Source organism: Ovis canadensis, chromosome 1 (genome assembly GCF_042477335.2).
Source record: "Ovis canadensis isolate MfBH-ARS-UI-01 breed Bighorn chromosome 1, ARS-UI_OviCan_v2, whole genome shotgun sequence".
In the NCBI taxonomy this organism is placed as follows: Eukaryota; Metazoa; Chordata; class Mammalia; order Artiodactyla; family Bovidae; genus Ovis; species Ovis canadensis.
The window spans coordinates 270,078,626-270,100,061 of NC_091245.1; the positions used below are offsets into that span (position 1 = coordinate 270,078,626).

At 48.2% G+C, this 21,436-nt stretch overlaps 1 protein-coding gene across 3 annotated transcripts in view; it reads right to left on the bottom strand.

The window, feature by feature from the left end:
* Positions 1-374: 374 nt before the first annotated feature.
* Positions 375-21,436, bottom strand: part of RUNX1 (RUNX family transcription factor 1) — a 267,280-nt gene continuing 246,218 nt past the window's right edge. For all 3 annotated transcript variants that reach the window (XM_069567170.1, XM_069567148.1, XM_069567159.1), the window contains 2 exons: positions 7,430-7,591; positions 375-1,193 (listed from right to left, as the gene is read on the bottom strand). In XM_069567170.1, the coding sequence (XP_069423271.1) occupies positions 718-1,193; positions 7,430-7,591 (638 nt within the window). In that variant the 3' untranslated portion in view covers positions 375-717. The remainder of the gene's footprint in view (positions 1,194-7,429; positions 7,592-21,436) is intronic.

Here is a 21,436-nt window from a genome sequence, read left to right on the forward strand (position 1 = left end):
ATCTAGGGATTCCTTGTGGGAATACAGTAGTTGAAAATGACCCAAAGCTGCAGCTGTTTCTTAAAAAAACAACTACACCAAAAGTCCAAAAGAAAAGTTAAATAAAACTTACAGAAAAAGGAATCATATTTCTTTCGTCAAAGCAAGAAAGAAGCAAAGCTCAAATTTATATATATATAAAAATAAAAAAACCACCCCAAATGCAAATACATATTTTGCAATTTATAAGGTGCTGGAAAAGAAAATTAAAAATATGAATTAGATGTCAAACAGAATGAGTTGCATCTCTGCCCGCCCCGCCCTTCCCCCCCCCCCCCCAAAAAAACCCCAAGTTCCATACTCTTTGGAATAAACGACTTGGTTAAAAAGTGAAGTCAAAGTTATAAAATCTTTCTTTTATTCACAGCATTGCTAAATCAGAAGCATTCACAGTTTCCCTCCGGGAATCTTCCTGTTTGCCTTAACGAAGTGCCCACAGGGCGGTGAACCGGACACCCTCAAGTTGCGTCAGGTTAGAAGAAAAAAATCTGAGACGGGCCCACAGCGGCGGCGAACTGCGCAGACTTCAGAAGCGAGAGATGGCGACCACAGGCAGTTGGCAGGTGGCGAGCATCCCCCGCGGGGCCGGCGCGGGCTTCTCCACCACGCGACGCTGGGCACCGACGGGCGCCTCCGGGACGACGTCCGGCCGCACGGAGCGCGCGTGCGCAGCCTCACTCAGTAGGGCCGCCACACGGCCTCCTCGAGGCGCGCGGCCGGCGCCATGTTGGTGGGGGAGTTGCTGTGGCTGCCCTCAGCCTCCACTACGTCGCTCTGGTTCGGGAGGCTGGGATTGAGCAGCGCCGAGCCAGTGGACGCGTTGGTGCAGGGCGGCAGGATGCGTGGCGGCGAGCGCTCGCCGCCCACCATGGAGAACTGGTAGGAGCCGGCCGACGCGCCGTAGTACAGGTGGTAGGATGGCGAGCTGGCCTGGAACGGGCCGCCCTGTGCCTGCGACGAGCCGGGGTAGGGCGGCGGCAGGTACGTGTGGTAGCGCGTGGCCGAGCTCATGGCCGACATGCCGATGCCAATGCCCGACGTGACGGGAGTTGGGGAGTAGGTGAAAGCTCCAGGGTAGTGCATGCGGGGGTCGGAGATGGAGGGCAGCGCAGGGAACTGGCGCGGGTCGCCGAAGGCCGTCAGGTCGGGCGCAGCTGTGTGGTGGGTGAGAAATATCGTGAGATTAGGGTTCAGGGAAGCCACGCCCTTTCCCTCTCCCAACCGGCGCCCGGGAGAATTTCCCACAAAGCTGCTGCCGTCCAGGGAGCAGCGCCCAGGAGAATTTCCCACAAAGCTGCTGCCGTCCAGGGAGCAGGTATGATGAAGATGGCCATATATGAGTGAGTGAGTGAGTCGCTCAGTCGTGTCCAACTCTTTGCGACCCCATGGACTGCAGCCCTCCAGGCTCCTCCGACCATGGAATTCTTCAGGCAAGAACACCAGAGTGGGCTGCCGTTACCTTCTCCAAGGTAATATATGATCTCATGCAATGTAATAAGGTTGTAATATAATGTAATATGTAGTCATACTTGCTTAATATAAACATATCAGATATAACTGATTTCATATAAACAAATATTGCTGTAACTCTGAGGTTACACACCCACCTGCCAGATTCACCTGCTACCAGTTTTTGTATGCCCACACTCTTAAGGATGTGTTTTACTTTTCTAAATGGTTGGGGGTGGGGGGTGGAAATCAAAAGACTTTTTCCTGACTTGAAAATGATATGAAATTTAAATTTCAGTGTTCATAAATAAAGTTTTACTGAAAGGACCCTCGCTTGTTCTTTTAAGTATTAACTATGACTACTTTTTAAGTCACCACTTCAGAGTGGTCATGGCAGAGACTGGAGGGCCAGACTGTAGGACTCAGAAAGTCTGCAATATTTAGTATCTGGCCCTTTGCAGAAAAAAGTTTGTCACCTCTCTATATAATCAACATATTAATATGTCAGTATTAATGTCTTATTATAACAATATATGACAAAACAGTGGCTTCCCTGGTGGCTCAGATGGTAAAGCATCTGCCTGCAATGCCGGTGACCCGGGTTCGATCCCTGGGTTGGGAAGATCTCCTGGAGAAGGAAATGGCAACCCACTCCAGCACTCTTGCCTGGAGAATCCCATGGACGCAGGAGCCTGGTAGGCTACAGTCCATGGGGTCGCAAAGAGTCGGACACGACTGAGTGACTTCACTTCATTTCACTTCACTTCACGACAAAACAGTATAACACTAGAAGAACTATTAATATATAGATGCATTAATAGATTAATATTAATAGAATATATATAAATATATATAACCCCCAAAGAGAGCTTCCCAGGTGGTGCTAGTGGTAAAGAACCCGCCTGCCAATGCAGGAGATGTAAGAGACATGGGTGCGATCCCTGGGTTGGGAAGATCCCCTGAGGAACGGCATGGCAATCCACTCCAGTATTCTTGCCTGGGGAATCCCATGGACAGAGGAGCCTGGCAGGGCTACAGTCTGTAGGGTCACAAAGAGTCAGACACGACTGAAGAGACTTAGCATGTGCGTATACATAATATGATACTGTCATGTAATAACATTTTAATATGTTATACATAATATTTAGGTTGAATCCTAGAAATTTGCCATTTCTATAGGCCTGCAATAGTTAAAAATAGGCAGTTTCCTGTTATTGAAGCTAATGCATGCCATAGTAGTGGCTGGGAGTGGATGTCCATGAACCACCAATCTGTTTCTCTTCTACATCTACCTTCAGACTAGTTCTACATTTTTAGAAACAGTACAGCCTCGATTTCACATGCTTTTCTCTAATATGCATCACTTGATTGTTAACAGGAATGGCCACAGGGCCTTGACTTACCTACTCCATTTTGATACATGCTGAAGTTTTACCAGCAATGGCAAAGCTTGGTCTATAAAACTCATTTTGTTAGGATTAGGCATTTACCCTTTCACAGACAGGCTTTGGCAGTCTTTCATTGCATCCTTCTGCCTTTCTCTTAATCACAGGCTGCCCTTGGGAACTTTTTTTGGGGGCGGGGGGTGGTGGTTTGGGTGCCAGGACAGGTTTCCTGTATCCTATAGATCAGTTTCCCAGCAGTGGCACTGTTAACATTGGGGGCCAGCTCTATGGGGTGATGTGGGCCTGTCCTGTGCAGGCCTGTTCTGTGCGTGGTAGCATGTTTGGCAGTATCCTTGGCCTGTGCCCACCAGATGTCAGTAGTGCCCTCACTCCCCCCACTGGGACAACCAACAAGGTCCTGACCTTCCAAATGCCCTGGGGGTAGGGGTGAGGCCGGGGGGCCGGGTGGGGGGGGGGCAAAAGTGCTCTTCCGATGAGACAACATTCCTACTGTCGATGTAGGATGGTGTCCTCGGGGAGTTTCTGTTCCTCAGAATTATTCATTAAATGACCAGGCCAGGACTGTAGTCTTTATGTCAGCAAACCCAAAAGGCAGCAACAAAGCAGAGAAGCAAGAACTGAATGTTTAAAATTTGTAAGTTCTCAAATCAACATACAAAATAACTCCAGGCTCAAGATGGCATGTGGCCTGGGTCCCTTTGTGTTTAGGCCCACAGAGAAACCTGACAGAGCCAAAAGCTTGCTCTGAAAGGAAAGCTACCGGGGTGGATTAATCTGTTTTTGGACAGCTTCGGCTGTTGATCAACTTCCTCATATTTCAAGCCTATTATTCCAGCAGGGAGAGCTAGTGTTCTCGTTTTCTCTCTCTTCCCCCTCCCCCATTCCTCTTAATGCACTCTCTAACTTTGGGGTGCCTGTGATAAGGGGATGTACTCCTCATCAGAGAGGTAATTAAAGTTTATAGAAACAACCAAAGTCTGCAGCAAATCTCTCCACTAATGAGGAAACCAGGAGTCTGACTTTCAAACAAACAGTCCTGTTAATCTTTTCAAAGCGAGTCAGACATGTGGGCAGGGACAAAGCTGTAAACTGACAGCGGCTCTAGGGCCGCCCTTCCACGGACACTCTCTCGCTCGTCCTGAAGCCAGGCCGCACCCCATTCCACAGGGTTTGTCCCTGCCCGCTGGGGCCATCTGTGAGCAAGCCCTGTGTCACTTGTTTGTGTTCGCACAGAGAGCCGTGACATGCTTGAGAGTTAACAGGAAGCTTTACTCCATTTTTCCAGTTAGATTTCTATAGTCAGGGAGAAGCATTAGGCAAACACAATCAATTTGTTGTCATATGATGCAATACTCCGGACACAAATAAATGACTCCACCCATGATTCCTCTTGCTTCATTTGCCCTGAGACAAAAAGGTGAATCCACTGGAAAATGAATGAAAGGTCACCCTGTTTCACGACGGTGTCTGGACATGCTCTGCCAGTCTGTTCCAACTACTATGTGGTAACCTGGTGATGGCTGCAAGTTACCGGAATCCCGAGTGAGCCCGTGATTTGTCACGGACATAAGTAATGGAATGATGTTACGGTCTCAGCTGTCAGGGGAAAACAGTTCTTTCACTTGTGGGCAGAATGTCTGAAAGATCTTAGATGCTGCTTGCGATTCTTCTGCCCACAGAGTACCAGTGTCAGACTATGAAAGACCATCCAACGTGCCAGTTTATCCTTTACAACACACACTGTGATGATGAAACAACTTCGGCCTATGAGTTAGGCTCAGATTCAAATGACCTATTCAAATACTTGTTCTCATTTTTATGTCCAGCCTGACACCCCCTACCCAAGCAAGCCCCACCAGTCATGGACAGTTCACTGTGCCCCTGGCCTTAACTCATTTGTCCTTTCAGCTGGCCTGGTGCTCCCTTATTCAAGAGCAGTGTGGGCAGAAGTGGGGGCCCCTGAGTATCACAGGGAGCTTTTAAAAGAGAAGGATATCTAGGGATTAGGCGGTATAGGTATTTTAGTTGGAAATGTTGCCCCACCAATGGGGCTAAATATTTGCCATGACAGCTAAAAGTCTTCCTTCTGCAGCTTGACGTGGATGAAAGCTGCCCTATGCCGGGCCCCTCCCACTGCCCCCAAAGGATTAAACAGCCTGAGCAGATAATGGCTGCCTTAAAAGGATCTTTCGCATGACTCAGATTAATGCTTGCTGTCTGTCGCCCAGGTTGGCAGCTAAACATTATTTAAAAAGAAAAGAAAAAAACCTCCAGATGACAACTCTTTGCAGACAAGTTGTGGAGTCTGTCTGCAAAGCAAAGAAAGATACAGAGTGCAGGTCCCTCCTGCAGAAGGAAGCTCAGGTGAGGCTGGGGCGCTCCAAGCTAGCTGGGGGCAGGGTTCAAGGAAAGTGGGCTGCGAACTATGACAGGCTCTCAAAGCATTGATGGGTAGACCTATGACTGATTCTTGATGTATGACAGAAAAACCACAAAGTTTGGTAAAGCAATTACCCTTCAATTAAAAAAATGAAGTGACAAAAGTAAGAATAAACAGAAAAAGAAAAAAATAAAACTTCACTTGATTAGGCATTAAAAAAAAAAAAGCAAAAGTAGCCTCTTCTAAGTATCCCAACCCCCTCCTGCCTCCAGGTGGAAGATGACACTCTTCAGGCCTGGACTCCGGGCTCCATTTCTCAAAGGGAGATCTGCCAACTTGAAGAGCAGCCTCCCATGCTGTTCTCTGCTGCCACTGGTGAAAGCGCCCCTGGAATTCTCCTGGGTCCACCCTCCAAGACAGCAGCAGGGTTAGGCTTGAGTGCCGAAATGGGACCTGGCTTTTATCTCCTTCACACCCTGGGGCTGTAAAAACGCCCTTCCACGACTCCCTGGCTAATTGAAGTCCAGGCTATTCAGAAGTATAACTGTGAGACGGGACAGGGGAGGGCAAATGTTAACTCATTCCTATTAAAAAAAAAAAAAGAAGTCACCCTCCCCTCTGAACTGGTCAGCAGAGCAGCTGGCCCCAAGGGATAAGGTGCTGGAGATCCTGGGTGCTGACCAAGTCAGAAGACTTGTGATATACGTTCCAAGGGACAGGACCTACAGCAGGGACACGTCCAAGGAAAAGAGTCATTGCTTCAGATGTAGGCCATAGCCAGCAGGCAGAACAGTGCCACCAAGAAGAAGAAACAATAAAGACCGCCAGTCCCAAAGGAACAGAGCTGCTGTAGTAACAAGCTGAGTGGACTTCATGATTCCTACCCCAGTCCCTTAACTCCTGGGCCCAGCAGGTGCCATGAAATTCTTGGCACCAGTGGCCGAAAATAATGTGGAAACTGGGCAAGTAAGTTGGCTTCCCTATTTCACTATCACGCCCAAGAACAAGTGAAGACAGTTCTCAACTGGGGGACGGTGTCGGCCCTCGGGACATCTGGCAGGATCTGGTCAGTTTTGGTTGTCACGACTGGGGCGGGGGGTACTGCTGGCATCTGGAGGCCAGAGACACTGATGAAGGCCCGACGTCACACAGCACTGCCCCCCACAACGGAGAAGAATTATCCGGCCCCAAGGGTCAGCAGTGCTGCTGTTGAGACCTGGAGAGGTATTCTGTGAAGCTCTGAGAAGAAGCTAAAGCATTTGGTGGAAATCTCAGGTAATCACAGTTGTCCGCAGAACACAACATCCCACAGTACTTGAAAATGACAGATGTGACGCCTTTGCCCCTTTGCCCGCCCCCTTCATCTGATATAATCTGATCCCAAGAATTGAAAAGCAAGAACAGCCGCCCTCCCCCCAACACACAAGGAGTGTGTTCGCAGGCCTCCTAAAGCTGAAGTTCTCTGAAGTGTTTTCACAGTTTGGTCCAGCTCCAATTTCAAAGCCCCAAACAGGGAGTTGCTTCTTTTTGCTTTCAACAAAGGAATTTTTCTCTGTAACTCCAGTTTCCCTGCCCACGAGCAAAGGTGAGTGCCAAGCCCAAAGGTCCCATAGGTTAAATGACTAATATTTAATGAGCTCGTATTAACAACAATTATGCCAGCCAGGACACCTGAGCTCTCCAGGCTGTTCCTCTGGCCTGGTGTGAGCAGCTCTTAGTTAGAAGTGTCCCACTGGGGTAGGTCTGCATCCCTTTGCACATGTGCCCCAGCACGCCATTCACGTGACCTGTGCGAGCTCGCCACCGCAACATGGAGCATCCCATTTGAACTCCGGAAGCTGATTACTTGGGCCTTTTCTATTACTGATCATTCAGCTCCCACCCTTGCTTGTCAGATAAAGGTGAGCACCCCAAAAGGCCCAAGGAATCCACTTTTTCCAAGCTGCTTCTACCTCCATATCCATAATCTCTGCCTCCGAATGTCAAGGAAAATCAGTGCATGGGTGTGAGACTTAAGAGACAGACAGCGTTGTGTTTAATCACATTGTGTCCAGTTAAAAATGACTGCCCCCTCCCCTGCCTTCATGCATCTTGTCTGGCCTCCAGAAACTTCCACAGCAGCCAGACTTCAAAGAGTATATTTTAAGCATCTTACTTGAAAGTCGACTGGAAAGCTCGGCTGAGAGGGTTGTCATGCCGCTGGCCCGCCCAGGCGAGATGGGTGTGGCTGGGTGGACAGAGGGAGAGGCGATGGATCCCAGGTACTGGTAGGACTGATCGTAGGACCACGGTGGGGACGGCTGGATCTGCCTCGTATCTGCAGAGAATCAGGGAGGTCAGTGATACATGGAAGGGGGCAGGATTTGAAAAACGAACGCATTTAGTAAAAAAAAAAAAACCCAAACAGCTATCTTTGTTGAACTCTTAGACATGTTTGTGGCCTACTTACCAGTGTTTAGTAAGCTTCCTTAAGTCCCAAGTATTTGCTTTTGTGATGATACTGCCCCCCCTCAAATGATACTGATACATAATTTATGTTTAACTCTTGAAGATTTTCTTCTGCTAATTATTCCTTCAAAGGTTTTATGTAACCTCACCAGCCCAGGTGGCTCAGTAGTAAAGAATCTGCCTGCCAGTGCTGGAGATGCAGGAGACATGGGTTCCATCTCTGGGTGAGGAAGATCCTCTGGAGGAGGGCAGGGCAACCCACTCCAGTATTCTTGCCTGGAGAATCCCACGGACAGAGCAGCCTGGCGGGCTACAGTCCACAGGGTCATGAAGAGTCGAACACGACTGAGTAACTGAGCACACACACACAACGATGAGAGGAGCTGGTTACGCTTTCCAGGTGGAAGTGTTAATATTCAAACTGTTGACCTGCTGTACACACTGACTGCCCAGGTTTACCAATAATTACAGTCATCATCAGGTTGTCACCCGTCTCTATACTCAGTAAGAAGAAAAGAATGCAAGGGTTTGGGTCTTTTTTTGGCACCTTGGACAAGACTATTCCATGGCTGTTTAATGTTTTCTGTACAGGTGATCTCTGTCCCAGGGATAATTGATAAGAAAGTCTGGCTGAGAAACTGGCAGCAAGGCCTGATCACTGCTTCACAAACCCAGCAGTGCAGAGCTGGTTCTATCATCCCAGACTAACAGAGATGTCTTATAATTTTTGTTGTTGTTGTTAAGACCTCAAGTTTGCAACTTTTAAAGAGCAGAATGTTGAGCAAGTATTTATAGACTGCCATTAAAAGAGGCCTTCCTGGGATAGAGAAGAGACAAAAATCTGACTTCAGAAGGTTTAGGTAAAAAGGATTTTGTAAATTTGACTCCAGAAGTCATAGACATCTTGGTTTTCAAAAGCATCATACTGTTTGCAGATGAAAAGGAGGGAAAAAAAAAATCCCTTCTATTCTTAGATCAACTGTGTAAGAAAATTAAAAAAACTGACCACTGTCCCACCACGGGAGAGCTTTATATTTCCGTCTTAGGATCAAACATTAGTTTTCTCTTTGTGTCGCACCTTCTTGGTGGACAAAGGTGACAGCAAACAACACTGCCTCCCAGGGGTCTTTACAGCCACGCATTCAGGGTGCTGGGAGTAAATACAGAAAGAGCAGAGTTCCTGAGGGAAAAGCCAGCTGCTAAGCTCTGTGTGCGTCGTCACATAAAGAAATGATTACTCCTCATTAAACAGTGCCCGCTTCTGCTCCCTCACTTGCTGAGGGGGCAGAATGCTGGGCCTTTTCACTTGCAGCGGTTAACTTTTCCCTCGTCTTTAATGCCTTTGAAACCGTCACAGTGGAGGACAGAATGAGGCATTTGGGGACTCGAGTCTACCTTCTTATCCTTACTCTTCTCCTGACAGTCCTTGCCCTGGTTCCTCTCATACTGATCGACTTCTTTCTTTTCTTTGAAGTCACTGGCCTAGAACGAATCTGATCAGTTCTCGTGAGGTGGATGAAGCTAGAGCCTGTTACACAGAGTGAAGAAAGTCAGAGGCGTTGTATTAATAACGCGTATATATGGGATCCAGAAAAATGGCAGTGATGAACCCTATTTGTAGGGTAGGAACAGAGACACAGAGAACGGATCTGTGGACACAGTGGGGGAAGGAGAGGGTGGGATGGACTGAGAAAGTAGCGTTGAAACGTGTCCATCACCACGTGTAAAACACACAGCCAGTGTGAAGTTGGTGTGCAACACAAGGAGCTGAGCCGAGTGCTCTGTAACAACCGAGTGGAGTGTGATGGGGCGGAGGGGGACTGATCCACGTTGTCTTATGGCAGAAACCAATACAACGCTGTAAGGCGATTATCCTCCGATTAAAATTTAAAAAAAAAAAAAAATCCTGACCTTTTAATTTTGAATGTTGAAAAACCTGGGGAAATAATTTAGAATCTTTGAAACCTAATGGTAAAGAAAGGTCTTTATTTCCATTTGAATTTGAGAGAATCGGAGGGGAGGGGATGGCAAGGAATAAAGTACTGGTCCACTCCAGGCTCAGTGGAAAATAAGTGCTCAACCACAGTCGCAGATCCTGCATAATCTTAGAGCAAACAGTGCTTGCAGTAATTGAAAACAAATAGCAACAGATTGTTTGATATTCCCATATTGCTACAAGGATTTTGCTTCAAGTGAAAATAAAAATTATACCCTCAGATATTTTCTATTAAGCCATGTGTATGTCCTGGATATATACGTATTTACTAAGTGAATATACATGGTACTCAAATATTTTAATCATTTAAAAAGCAAACAAAAGAGGTTTTATAATTGTCATAAAGCCCTCTGGGTGTGAATTGCGGTACAGTAATTCATGCCCTGTTGTGTAGACAGCCCAGCACCCCTAACCCCACGTCTAAAACCACAGTAAGCATAAAGTATTATGCCATGATTCATGCTCTGTCATGTTTTACTGTAGTGAAAAAGTTGTGCTAGGCTTTTCTAAACTCATAATTAAACCATGCAAACGTTGCATAATGTTTCACAGCCTTTTAAAAATATGCTTTGGTAAAATAATCTTTATGATTAAAGTCCAGGTTCTGTGATTTTTTTTTTTTTTTAACACAGGGTTTCAAATTCAACATCTTCTGAGTTCACACCACAACTCAGCCTTTCAGTGCTGGGAGTGGGGTGGGAGTGGGGAATGGATGGGCAGTACTAGAAGCCCCTGATCAGTTTTCATATCTGCGACCACAGTGAACTGTGTTCGACTTCATTGGCAGTGGTGGGCCAGAAGGTGGTGATGGCGAGCTTCTCATGTCGGGAGTTTTACGTGTTTTCTTCTAAATGTTACATGGACTAATAATGAAAACAAAATGAAAGGCCAATAATATGGTTTATGGTGAGTTTACCATTGAGTTAACATTCTTGCCGTGATGGGGCCAACACTTCCTCCTGGAGGCAGGAGAAGTGGCCTCTAGCCTGTCTGTGTGATGGCCCTGGATCACGTGCTTACACTTTCTTATTCTCATCTCTGAAAGGAGATGATCGCTAAGCCCCTTCCAATGGTGACAGTGCAGGATCTTAATTCAAACAGGCCCCAAACAGTACCTCCCTGGAGCTTCCTAGGTACTGCCAATGGTAAAGAACCCACCTGCCAATGCAGGAGACACAAGAGACGCAGGTTTGACTCCTGGCTGGGGAAGATCCCCTGGAGGAGGGCATGGCAACCCACTGCAGAATTCTGCCTGGAGAATCCCATGGACAGGAGCCTGGTGGGCCACAGTCCATAGGGTCGCAAAGAGTTGGACATGACTGAAATGACTTAGCATGCTGTCTGCTTGTATGTAAATCAGAGTTAGGGAAGAATAAGGTGGGCATGTGAGGTGAAGAACAGTGCTTGTAATAATAAATATGTGTATTCCAGGAAGGGGAAGTGGGATGGGGGTAAGATGGTTATAGAGAAAAGAAAGTCATAGGCTGAGGAAGAGAACCACTGTCTGCCAATCTTCAGAGAGGTGCTGCTTGTTCTCAAAGGGAATGCCTTTGATAGGTCAATCCACCAAAATGAACTAGTGTTTTGAAACTTACTATTAATACACGTGTTAATTTGTGAGTAAGACCAGTTATGTCACTGCCCCATTGGAACTTAGAGTCTGATATTAGTGAAGGTCCCAGACCTGTATGATGCCTAGAGAGTCTCTTTCTTATTGTCTTAATCATCATGCTGAGTTACTTCATTCATTCACTCTTAGGTTCATGACATTCTTCACTTCCTCATTCATTCATGTCGCCAGTTAACATTTTTGCTTGATTATGGCCACTGTTTCTATTGACATATTTTCAGTTTCATTGAAGAAGACAGCATGCAAAAACAGATGGCTAAGGTAAGCAGGGAAGAAATTCTAAGATGCAAAAGGAAGTTCCAGAAATGAAAAACACTGTAACAGAAATGAGAAATACCTTTGATGGGCTCTTCGACAGCCTGGACATGAGTGAGAAAAGAATTTCAATGAAATTGAAAACATGTCAATAGAAACTTCTCAAACTATCAGGAAAGTGAAAGTGTGAAAGTCGCTCAGTCCTGTCTGACTCTGCAACCCCTAAGCCAGGACACTGGAGTGGGTAGCCTTTCCCTTCTCCAGGGGATCTTCCCAACCCAGGGATTGAACCCAGGTCTCCCGCATTGCAGGTGGATTCTTTACCAACTAAGCCACAAGGGAAGCCCTATTTACCAAACTATAAGGTAAAGATAAAAAAGAAAAACGGAAGCAAAAATCAGAATATCCACAAACTTTAGGAAAATTTTCAAATATGTGTAATATATGTGTAATAGAAATATCAGAAGGAAAATGAGAAGAAAGCAGAGTGGAAGGGATATTTGTGAACCTGCCAGAATTAATGACACCCACCAAACCACAGATCCAGGTAACTCAGAGAACACCAATTGAGCAAAATAAATACCAAATAATTTACATCTAGGCATATATTGAAACTACCAAAAAAAAAAAAAAAAAAAGACAAAGAGAAAATCTTGAAAGAAACCAAAAAGGAAATGTGGGTGGGAGCAGCTTACCCAGGGTCGAACATTGGTAAGAATTACTTCAGACTTTGCTCCAGAAATGATGCAAACAAAAATAGTATGTTGTAAATAAAATGTTGAAAGAAAAAAGCTACCAACCTAGAATTCTATATTCAACAAAATTTCCTTAAAAATGAAGGAGAAATAAAGCCATTCTCTGACAAACAAAAACTGAGCTAATTTATCTAGCAGAACTGCCTTGCAGATAATGGTAAAAAAAAAAAATTCTTCAGGGAAAAGGAAAATAAGAAACTTGGATCTACATAAAGAATGGAAGAATAAATGAAGATGAAGTCTTACTTTTCATATTCTTAACTGATCTGAAGGATAACTGTTTAAAGTGATAATAGTAATGTGTCAGGTGGTTGTAAGATACGGGTAAGTGACATGAATTACAGAAGTTGGAAGGAAGAAGTGGTCTTGTGTTATTTGACGGTGACTTACATTCACTACACATGTATTTTTCAGACTTGAGGACAATCACTAAAAACATTTTTAAAGTATAACTGATATACCAAAAGCAGAGATAAAATGGAATGGAATCATATAAAATGCTCAGTTAAAGCCAGAGGAGGCCTAAAAAGAGGCAAAAAAAAAAAAAAAAAAAAAGAACAGGTGCAACCAATATAAAACAATTACAAACATGATCCATGTTGATTCAGTGATACCAGTGATCCCTTTAAATATGAACGGTCTAATTCATGTGTCAACTGAAGGAGATTGTCAGAGCAGATTAAAAACGAAACTATGTGTTGTCTACAAGGAAACTAAATATAAAGCCTCAGGCTGAAAGTAAAGGGGTAGGGAAAAGTCTGGGCTACTACTAATCAAAGCCAGAGCATCTGTATTAATTTTGTATAAAACTGACCTCAGAAGAAGGAAAATTTCAAGAGATAAAGAGGAGAATTGCATGAAAAAGTTATATACTGAATCACTTTTCTCTACAGCAGAAATTAACACAACATTGTAAATCAACTATAATTCCATAAAATAAAGGGGAGTTACATGATGAAAAAATGTTATGTCTAAGAAAACATAAGAATCCTTAGTATGTGTGTGCCTAACAACAGAATGTCCAAAGACATGAGATTCAAACTGATAAGACTACAGCAAGAAAGAGAAAAAGACACAGTTACAGCCGAAATCCTCACAGCCCTCTTTCACTAACTGATAGATCAAGCAGGCAGAAAGTTGGGGTACAGTTGATGCAGAGTGCTATCGATCAACATCTTTTGAAAACTCCATCTGACAGTAGCAGGATACACATTCTTTTCATGCTCACAGGGAACATGCCCCACAAGATAGACCATAAAACACACCTTAAACAAATAGAAAAGAATGGAAATCATAGAGGGGTCCACTCTCAGGCCACAAAGATTTAAACTAAAATGTCAGTGACAGGAAGACAGCTAGAAAATCCCCCAAATACTTGGAGTTTCAACAACACACTTCTAAATAACCCACAGGTCAAATAAGTCTCAAGAGAAATATTTTGAACTAAATGAAAATCCAACATCACAATTTGTGATGCAGCGAGAGCAGTGCTTAGAGGGAAATTTATCACATTTTAATGCATTTATTAGAAAAGAAGAATAATTCAGAACCAATAAGCTTCCACCTTAGGAAACTAGAGAAGATTTTTGAAGAGTTTAAACCTGGAGGCTGTCATACACAGCGAAGTGCATGCGTTAGAAAGAGAAAAACAAATATCAGATGTTAACACATATATGTCGGAGATGGCCATGGCACCCCACTCCAGTACTCTTGCCAGGAAAATCCCATGGATGGAGGAGCCTGGGGGGCTGCAGTCCATGGGGTCTTGAAGAGTTGGACACGACTGAGCGACTTCACTTTCCCTTTTCACTTTCATGCATTGGAGAAGGAAGTGGCAACCCACTCCAGTGTTCTTGCCTTGAGAATCCCAGGGACGGGAGAGCCTGGTGGGCTGCCATGTATGAGGTCGCACAGAGTCGGACACGACTGAAGCGACTTAGCAGCAGCAGCAGCGGCAACGTATATATGTGGAATCTAGAAAAATGGTATAGATGATCTTACTTGCAAAGCAGAAATAGAGACAGAGATGTAGAGAACAACTGTATGGACACCAAAGGGGGACAGGGGGCTGGCTGGGATGAACTGGGAGATTGGGGTTGGCATATATATACTGTGTACATCGACACTATTGACACTGTGTATAAAATAGCTGATGGGAACCTACTGTAGGGAACTGTAATCTGTGCTCTGTGTGACCTAAAGGGGAAGTTTAGTTCAGTTCAGTCGCTCAGTCGTGTCCGACTCTGCGACCCCATGGACTGCAGCACGCCAGGCCTCCCTGTCCATCACCAGCTCCCAGAGTTTACTCAAATTCATGTCCATCAAGTCGGTGATGCCATCCAACCATCTCATCCTCTGTCATCCCCTTCTCCCCCCTGCCTTTGATCTTTCCCAGCATCAGGGTTTTTTCCAATGAGTCAGCTCTTCCCATCAGGTGGTCAAAGTATTGGAGCTTCAGCTTCAGCATCAGTCCTTCCAATGAATATTCAGGACTGATTTCCTTTAGGATAGACTGCTTTGATGTCCTTGCAGTCAGATGGGAAGGGGAGTGGGGGATTTAAGTATAGCTGATTCACTTTACTGAACAGTAGAAACTGACAGCACTGTAAAGCAGCTATACTCCAATTAAAAATAAAACTCTTATTCTCTGTGAAGAAGAAGAAGGAAAAAAAAAAAAGTCCTACTTTGTCCTCATGTTCCTGGAGGGCCACAGGAGAGGATGGCCAGAGATGCCTCCTGGGTCTCTGAACACTCAGTCTGTCTATGGGCACCCTCAAAACCTGGCTTTCCAATGGGCCAGGGTTGATTGAGGCCCTGTTGCTGGTTAGAGTTAGAAGGCCCTTTCCTTGGCTATCTTGCTGGCCTCTTTAAAGACGTGATCTTTCAGTCACCTTTCAGAGCCACTTAAAAACAAAGACCAGACAGTTGTGTACATGCCAGGGCCCCAGTGTCTATTTTTAAAAGAGCCAAGCCAACGTGGTGAACATATAAACCCTCAGGGCGGCGCCGGGTTTTTCCCTAGAGGATCTCCCCACCACCGCCGCACCCCCTTTTCAGCTTGGGAGGCAGAAGGGCAGTTCCCAGGGTGCCCTCCAAGTTCACCTCAGCCACGGGCAGCTGGTGTAATGCCCTTCTGGGTGCCTCAGCACACACAACAGGATGTGACTCAGGACTCAGAGATGTGAGTCAGTTTCCAGGGCGATGTGTCAGGGCGAGCCCCGGTGATGGCTCACTGGCATTCTCCCTGTCTGGGACCCTTGGATGGTAGATGCAGGCTCTCCTGGGAACAAAAGGGGGCACTCCCAGAGGCTCCAGTGCCACCCTCAGAGCCAGGTCAGGCTCTGCTACGAAAGAGGCATTTCCTGAAATGTCCAGCCATCCATCTGAAGTCCTGTTTCATGTGGTCTCTACAGTGCAGGTGGCACAGCAGGCAGGCATGGCGGCCCCTACACGTGCGCCCAGGCGGAGACACCGATCGGCCTGGCGCTGCTATCAGTGAAAGGCCCTGGTAACGTGAATCGGTCCCCGCCAGCTCTGGGTGCTGGAATAAGAAGCTATGGAACAGCTCCAAGGATCTGCCCACCATTTATTTGCCCCCTCTGGCCACAGACTCCTTGGTTACTCATGTACAGCTCGTAGCATCCTTGGTTCCAGCAATCACTTGGAAGGGACACATGTGGTCCCAAGCGGGGGCAGAGACCCACCTGAGGATGCTGCATTTCAAAGGCCAGGACCCATCCTCGTAGCTGACTGGCGGGCCCAGGAGGTGGCAGGCTGCCTACTGGAGGGCAGAAGGGAGCCATGTTGTGGTCTCATCCCTACTCCCTCGTTGCCTTCAGATCCCAGACTCAGGAGCGGGGGTGTCTCCCCAGCAGGGAGAGGCTTCCCGACGTTGTGGTCAGGGCGCTGGGAGTCTAGCATGCTGGTCCTTACCCAGAGCTACCCCCAGCTCCTGCTGTGGCTCAGCACAGCCTCTCAAACCTCTTGTTTCCTCATCTCTGCAAATGGGGCTGACCAGACTCACCTGCCTCACAGGTGTTGAGAGTTAATTACTGTTTGTGGAGCAGCTTTGAGCGCCGCAGATGAAAGGCGCTCTATAAACGCAAAGAGCCATTCCTCATTAGACCTGCCAGACAGTTCCCAGGGGAAACTGTCCAAGCCTTTGCCACGAGGCCGCTCCCCTCGGCCAGATCAGAGTCTGAGCCATGTCTGGAAAAAGGCTCTGGACACAGGCACCGTCGTCTCCGAGGCAGGGCTCAGGGGATAAGCCACTGGCTTCTAGAAGAGACAAGGGTCTGGATAACACCCGAATCTCTGCCCGCACTGTCCCCTGCATCGGAGGGACGGTAGCCTTCAGGTCACACGGCTGGAGGGACCTTGGTCCCAAGGGAAAGGAAGGCACCTTCTGCCGTCAGCCATGTTCCCCTGCCTGGCAGACAAATTATTTCCCTGGACACTGCCAGACAAGCATCCGTTGCAGACATCTCACCAGACTTTTCTCACCAAAGATTTTTCTGCACCCTCACTTTCTGAACCTCTGCTGTGCTCCCCCCAACCCCCGACTCCTCCCCCCCACACTTTCCAGGCCTGAACTGATTGTGCAGATGGGCTGGTAAATTCCGGTAGGGCCAGGCCATCACAGACACATTCAAATCACTCCACAACCGCCCTGCTAATTTCTGTCCACTCCTCCATGTCTTGTCTCTTCCAACAAAAAAAAATCTCAGAACGTGGAGGGTAAAGGTATCTCTCCGCTCCCAACCACTCATCTCCAGCAACTTCACCCCCTTCACTGGTCCTGAAAGGGATTAGCCAGGGGGGAGGCTGGGAGATCTCAAGCAGCTTCTAGCTTGGGGCTGAGTGTCTGCCCACCCCCCGCCCCCGTGGGTAAATGAGGACCCTTCCTCATAGGAGCCAAATTCCTGACACCTAACATGTGGGAAGCCACGTGCAGGAGATGCACAGCACCCCCCAGGACTGTTTAGTCGCTCAGTTGTGTCCAACTCTTTGCAACCCCATGGACTGTAGCCCGCTAGGCTCCTCTGTCCATGGGATTCTCCAGGCAAGAATACTGGAGTGGGTTCCCATGCCCTCCTCCAGGGGACTTGCCAGACCCAGGGATCGAACCCATGTCTTTTGCACTGCAGGTGACTTCTTCACCACTGGGCCCCTAGGGAACCCCCAGGACCACTAAAGAAATGGAATTTGATGAAGGATCATTCTACTGAGGGCAGCACATGCTATAAAGAGGACTGTGCAGGTTTGACAGTCTTTCGTCCCGTGGCCCAGGGCGTGAGGCTGTCAGAACCGAGCTGCAGTCCCTTGTGGATGAGGCTGGGGAGAGGGGACCTACAGGACTTTCAGGGAGGCAGCAGGGCCTCTCCCATAAAGTAGATACAGTAACAGGCATCCCCTGGGCAGATCCAGGGTCCTTGAAATGCCTCAAGGTGGCAGCAGGCAAGAAAAAAAAAATGATGTTGTCCATGGGACCTGGGGTCCAGAAGGTGACCGTGAATTTTTGGTACTGGAGGACGCGCTTAAGGCGCAGGAGACGTGGTGCACAGCAGGTCCACTTTGCAGGCTGGCTGCCTCTGAGGTCCCACCCGCACCCTGCTCCATGGTGAACTTTTCACTTTTAGCACTCCTGCGGCTTTGTAAAAAGTTAGACCCTTTTGACGAATTTTACTATTATCATGAGATTTATGTATTTGTTGTAAGTGAAAGCTGCTCAGTCGTGTCTGACGTTTTGCAACCCCATGGACTATACAGCCCATGGAATTCTCCAGGCCAGAATACTGGAGTGGGTAGCCTTTCCCTTCTCCAGGGGATCTTCCCAAACCCAGGGATCGAACCCAGGTCTCCCGCATGGCAGGCTGGTTCCTTACCAGCTGAGCCACCAGGGAAGCCCATTTGTTGTAAAGTCACAATAAAAATCCATCTTGCCAAACACACGCCTGCTCTGGGCTGTCCTCACACGCATTCTGAGAGTGGCTCGAAGCCTGTTCAGGAGTCCTCTGCATCTTGTGCTCTCAGGTGACGTGGCCCCTGGTGCATCCCGAATGAATTTGACACCAGACACTCTGACTTGAACCAGTAGCACAGCATCCCAATAAAACCAGAACTCACATGAATGGGAAAAAAAGCACAATGAAGACCATCTAGAGAAGGGCGAACCACAGCATGAAAGACTCTGAACTTGCCTTTGGTCCGAGTGGCTCCAGACATTTTCGGGGTTGGGACCCTGTCCGCAAGCCGCCCCTTGGGGAGAAAGGGCCTGCAACAAGGGCAGGGCTTGGAGGGAGGTTCTGAGAGATGAAGGCTGAGCTCCTGGCTCGCTCCTCGCTCCCTGTGTGCTGAGGCAAGCAGCCTAAGCCACGGGAGACCAAGATTCCCCCCCACCTGTGGTGGGTGGGCATTCTGGAAAGAGGAGATGGGATTCCAACCTCATGGTTGCTCATGCAGTATCTGGCTCCCAGTAAGCAAGCTGAAACTCCAGTACTTTGGCCACCTGATGCGAAGAACTAACTCAACGGAAAAGACCCTGATGCTGGGAAAGATTGAAGGCAGGAGGAGAAGGGGACAACAGAGGATGAGATGGTTGGATGGCATCACCAACTCAATGGACGTGAGTTTGAGCAAGCTCCGGGAGTTGGTGATGGACAGGGAGGCCTGGCATGCTGCAGTCCATGGGGTTGCAAAGAGTTGGACACGACTGAGCGACTGAACTGAAGTCTTCACTCCCTGTCCATTCAGAGGAAGATTCCACGTCCAGAGAGGACCCGCATGGTCCCACCAGAGGGAGGAGGGGGATGAAACCTGCCTCGGCCTTGGCCTTGAGGTCCCAGGTGAAAAATGCTCCCAGCCTCTCCGCCGGGAAGTCAGGATCTCACTTAACATGGGCCGCCTCCCCCTGGAGCACCAGCCTACCCCCAGGCCACGCCACTGAGGGTACCCATCACCGCACAGAATCCAGAAAGCAGGGGATGCCCATTAAGGATGTGAGGTTCTTCCCTTTAGGGGGGCTAGGACTTGGGCTCATGGCAATGGCTCTTTAAGAGCTTCCATTCCAAGCTCCCAGCCAGAAAAATGTCCCCACAGAAGATAAGGGAAGTGCGGGGAAGCCCCGAGCAGTGGGGGGGCCTCACCCCCCCACGTACGCTCACCGGCCAAGGCAGCGGGCCCCAAGCCCAGCGTTCTCCCGTCCTCCCCTCCTGTCCCCGCCAGCCAGTCCCAGTAATCCCACACACTCAAACCTTTCCCTTTCCCACACATCCGCCCAGGCTCCTGGGAATCCCAGCCGTAGGACTAGGGGGGGTTGGACCACTCGGGGCACCCCCCCGTCTGCACCCCTGTAGCATCCTTTTGCGGGGGACACCCCACACCTGCCTGAGGACCAGCCCAGCACTGTATGGTTCCTGCCCGTCCCATCTCCTCCAACACTGCCGGTCCACTACGCGCTGGGAGAGTCTCGGGACGTACAGAACGATGCATTTCTCCCCGCTTCCAGGGCACTGCCAACCCCTGACCCTCCTCCCTCCGCCCTGCTGTGCCTGCAGCGATGGCACATGGAGGCAGCCTATCCTCTCCACGCTGGAGACAGGAGGCACTGCGATTCCCGGACTCCCACCTTTTCGTTTGCTAACCTCGGGGCGAACACAGGACTGGCCGTCCTGACCCCAGCATCCCGCTTTTATCCTGGAACAGGACGCCCTTCCAGACCCACCAGCTCTGGTTCCCCGTCCGTAAACATCTTTCGGGAGGAGGAACGTTTTATTAGACATCTTAAAACACGAGGTTTCTCCATACACAAAGAACCCCACCACCCCCTCCCTGCCCAAGAAATGGCTCCTTTTATGCTTCTCTTGGTTTTTTGAAAATTGCTAACTACTCAAGACATTTTCCAGCAGGGCAGCAAGTGGGAAGGAAGAAGCTGAGCTGTCTGGTCACCTGGTGGCAGTTCCATAAGCCAGAATATATCTAGGTGTCTTCGGCTCTTGAGCCGGGGGCATCCCCGTCGGCTTCCGCTGTGGGAGCCCACGACTCTCCCTGCCTCCACGCCCCTGCCCTGCCATCTCCCCATCCCACCCCACCGGCCGCGAGACCCGCACGAGAGGAACCGGCTCACTTAAGCCTACAGCCGTTTCTGCACATCCCGAAGAACTGACCTTGATGTGAACTAATTGGGACGGCAACAGATGAATAGCACAGGTTGCCGAGGTGGAGTTCTGTGGCAGGGAGGAGGCCTTTGAAGATAAGAGCTGCCAGCGTTTTCACAAGCTCATCCCTGGTGCTCTGAACAAAGGACGCAGCCTAATAAAGTCAGACTCATCTGGGGGCAATCTGCGCTCACAGAGGACCATCACCCCAAACTCTGATTCAGAAAGGCAAACAGAAATCTGCCGGAATTCCTTTTAAACTGCAGCGCAGACCTGGATTTAAAACCTGACACATCCACACGCACAAAAACTCTTGGTAATAAGCAGCCCTCTGATGATCTAAAGAGCCACAGCTTCACGTATTGACTTAGAGAAAGTAAATGGCATTTCAAATACAACCTTCATACTTTGATAGATGAGGTCACCCTGAGAAAGATGATACCATGGGCCTGGCAGTGGGAAACCTCCCTCCAGAGAACTGCTTTGATTTTCAAGGTCAAGGAAGACTTCCTCGGAGAGGCAGCAGGTTTTTAGTGACTTGGACTAAAATGAAAACTTTTTTTTTTTTTAGAAAAAATTAAAAGCCAAGTCTGAGACAGCAGACCATTAGACGTTCTTGCTCAGCAACAAGGATGACCCCAGAGAACAGGGTTGACCCCAGAGAACAGGGATGACCCTGGCCTGCGAAAGTTAAGGGTCAACGTAGATTTACTCCTGAGGTCCAAGCAGCTGCCATCTGTGGTCGACACTGACCTTAACATCCTGGTGGAACAACTGAACTCTTGTGAGTTTCCCAGAGGGGTCTCAACAGGGGCGGTGTCTCCTCCAGGGGACACCAGACAGTGTCTGGAGATGTTTTTGGTTGTTGCCACTCGGGTAAGGGGGATGCTGTTGGCATTGCATGGGTGAAGACCAGGGGGTT